Below are 2,604 nucleotides of genomic sequence, written 5' to 3'. Positions count from 1 at the left end.
GATTCACAGCTCGGCCGCGCTCGGTGCAGCCGGCAGCGCTGGGGCGTGCGGGGAAACTGGGGGCTTCTGCGCATGGACCCTGCACGGCGCAATCTGGCTGCCTGAAGGGATCGCGCCGGCGAGCACAAGCCTCGCCAGCGCCCGTTCCCCCGCCGAAGCGACGCTTTGGGAAGGGCTTTTGCTTTCCAGCTCCTACCGCTGCGAGAAATGCCGCCGTATTTATTTGAGGGGTGGATTTCCTAAAGGTGGGGGCAAAATCCCAAGGAGCTTTCCCTTGCGGTCTTGCCCCAACACAGAAGCATCCTTTTCTTCTCAATGCGCTCTGCGGACGCTTCCTAATTTCGGATCAACCCACTTGCCGGATCTGAGATTTGCTTGGTGTAAACACCTGCAATAATCCCTCCTGAAGCCCCAGTGCTCAGGATGGACGGTGCCGACGGAGACTTTGACCACCGTGGCCCCAGCCCGAGCGCTCGGCTCATTGCCCCATCCTCGTTCCCAGCCCCGTGGGGCTCCTTCCCCACAGATGCTGCAGTTTCCCTGTTCCCTGCAGGAAGTTTTCCGTCTGGCGTGCAGCGCCCAGACGGAGCTGATGCTTTTGCAATAATAACCAGGATGGGAGATGGTAAACTCGGTCGCGCCGTCCCCGGCAGAGCTGCCCGTGACGCACCGATGGCCGGTGCGACCTTTCGGCCCGAGCCGGTCGTTCCCGCGCCTCCGCGATCTTCAAGTCCCCTCTGAGATTGTGCAAGTTCGAAAACGTATTGGAAAAATGCCGTCGGCTAAAAAGGTGGCAGGAGGGACCGAGGACTGCAAACAGCTCCTTGCCTCGAGCCCTGCGCCGACCTCTCGTCCCAAATTCCACCTCGACCCACCCAGCGTCAAGTCTCCTCCGCAACCCAAGGGCGGGCGGAAAGCCGCCTGTCATCAGATAACATACTGGGGCGGTTTGGGTTTTTTAATGGCTGGTTAAAGGGCTAACAACATCCTGAGGAACGGGCATTGCTATTTTTAGGACCAGTGGGTGCGGATTAAGGAGCGCTTTGGGTGAATGTGTGACTGTCGTGGGACGCGGGGTTGCTACCCCGAGAGATGGCTGCAGCTTCCTGTTGCTTTGCTTTTCTTTCAACCCTGTGAGGCTACTCAGGTCTTTAAGCCCGTTTTATAAAGGCAAGATTTGAGCCCAAATTGCCTGTGGGTGCTCCCCTTCCCCAACTAAATGGGAGAAGCCTTTGCATATCGCCTTTGAGTCCGACCCTCGGCCGCCGCTGAGGTCTGTCACCCATAACACAGGTCACAAATACCCAATCCTGGAAGGAGGAGTACGTTTATACATCCCTTTAGCTTAAAAATACTTGTGGGGCTGCAGAAGCGCTGCCTGATGCCGAGGCTGTCGCTGCTGCAGCGCGGTAGCCGGACGCGGAGGCTGAGCGATGCCGCGTCAGGTTCCCTCCGTCGTCGGGAGCAGACGTGCGGCAGTGCCGATGTGACCTTATTGCACCCAGTCCTTGCCTAAGAGCACCCAAACGGGCTATAAACTGTGCTGGTCTCGTAGCGGGAAGCCATGACCCGGCAGTCGAGGGCGGGAGCAGGATGGGGTTGATGTGGCTTTAGTAATTGATTACCAAGGTGATGGGGATGCCGGCTGCAGTGGCCCAGGGTTGCTTCAGTCCCCGTTCCCGACGCTCTCCTTGTCCCTGCAGTCATCCTGACGGACGAGGAGGTTCAGAGGAAGCGCGAGATGATACTGAAGCGCAAGGAGGAGGAAGCGCTCAAGGAGAGCCTGAAGCCCAAGCTCTCGGAGGAGCAGCAGAAAGTCATTGACATCCTCCTCGAGGCTCATCGCAAAACCTACGACCCCACCTACGCCGACTTCACCAAGTTTCGGGTACGTCTGGGGCACGCCAGCCCCGATTCCCACGCAGCTCCTTCCCAGAGGCACCAAACCCGTTTCATCCCGTGACTCCTCATTCGAGAGGAGTCAAAAATCCTACTGCAAAAACCTGGATGCTGTGGGCAGCAGGTGAACAACTGCCACCGAACTGCTCTCCCAGCCCCGTTCCTCATGTCCTGCTCTCTCTTCCAGCCTCCTGTGAGAAGCAACCCCAGCAACAGAGGCGCAGCGAGGTCTTCCTCCATCCTCACCCAGGACTTGTCGTCGGAGGACTCCACCGACCTTTTTGGCTCCGACGCCTTCGGCACATTTCCAGGTACCACGCTCGCCTCTCCACGGGCCACAGGGGTAGCACCGATGCGGTTTTACCTAAGCCTGGCCACTTAGACCCTCGTTTTACCTCTTCTGTGGAGCTTATTTAACTGTAAGATCCTCCTGGGCGTGTTTTAAAGGCTTTTTGTGAGCAAAAAGCATTAAGCCTTTGGCTGGATCATGGCCCTCTGGGTGTCTGAGCCCTCCAGGATGGCCAAGAGGAGCGCGAACGTGAACGCTGGGCTGCGTCGTTGCCGCTCTGGCTGCGGTTAGGCTTGATCACAGCACGGAAGAGGAGTTAAACTCCCTGGTGCACAAATCTTGATGCTGTTGGCAGCCAGCGAACGACTGCGCTCCCAGCCCCGATCCTCATGCCCCGCTGTCTAAACGCAACGCAA

The 2,604-nt window shown here is 58.2% G+C and overlaps 1 protein-coding gene across 1 annotated transcript in view; it reads left to right on the top strand.

Moving 5' to 3' along the window:
- The first annotated feature begins 622 nt into the window (after positions 1-622).
- Positions 623-2,604, top strand: part of VDR (vitamin D (1,25- dihydroxyvitamin D3) receptor) — a 4,481-nt gene continuing 2,499 nt past the window's right edge. The window contains exons 1-3 of the mRNA XM_010283825.1: positions 623-947; positions 1,704-1,888; positions 2,087-2,210. Coding sequence (XP_010282127.1) covers positions 623-947; positions 1,704-1,888; positions 2,087-2,210 — 634 coding nt within the window. The remainder of the gene's footprint in view (positions 948-1,703; positions 1,889-2,086; positions 2,211-2,604) is intronic.

This window comes from Phaethon lepturus, unplaced genomic scaffold (genome assembly GCF_000687285.1).
Source record: "Phaethon lepturus isolate BGI_N335 unplaced genomic scaffold, ASM68728v1 scaffold38143, whole genome shotgun sequence".
NCBI classification, from domain to species: Eukaryota; Metazoa; Chordata; class Aves; order Phaethontiformes; family Phaethontidae; genus Phaethon; species Phaethon lepturus.
The sequence above is the reverse complement of the archived record's forward strand: the minus strand, read 5'-3'. Positions and strand labels throughout refer to the sequence as shown.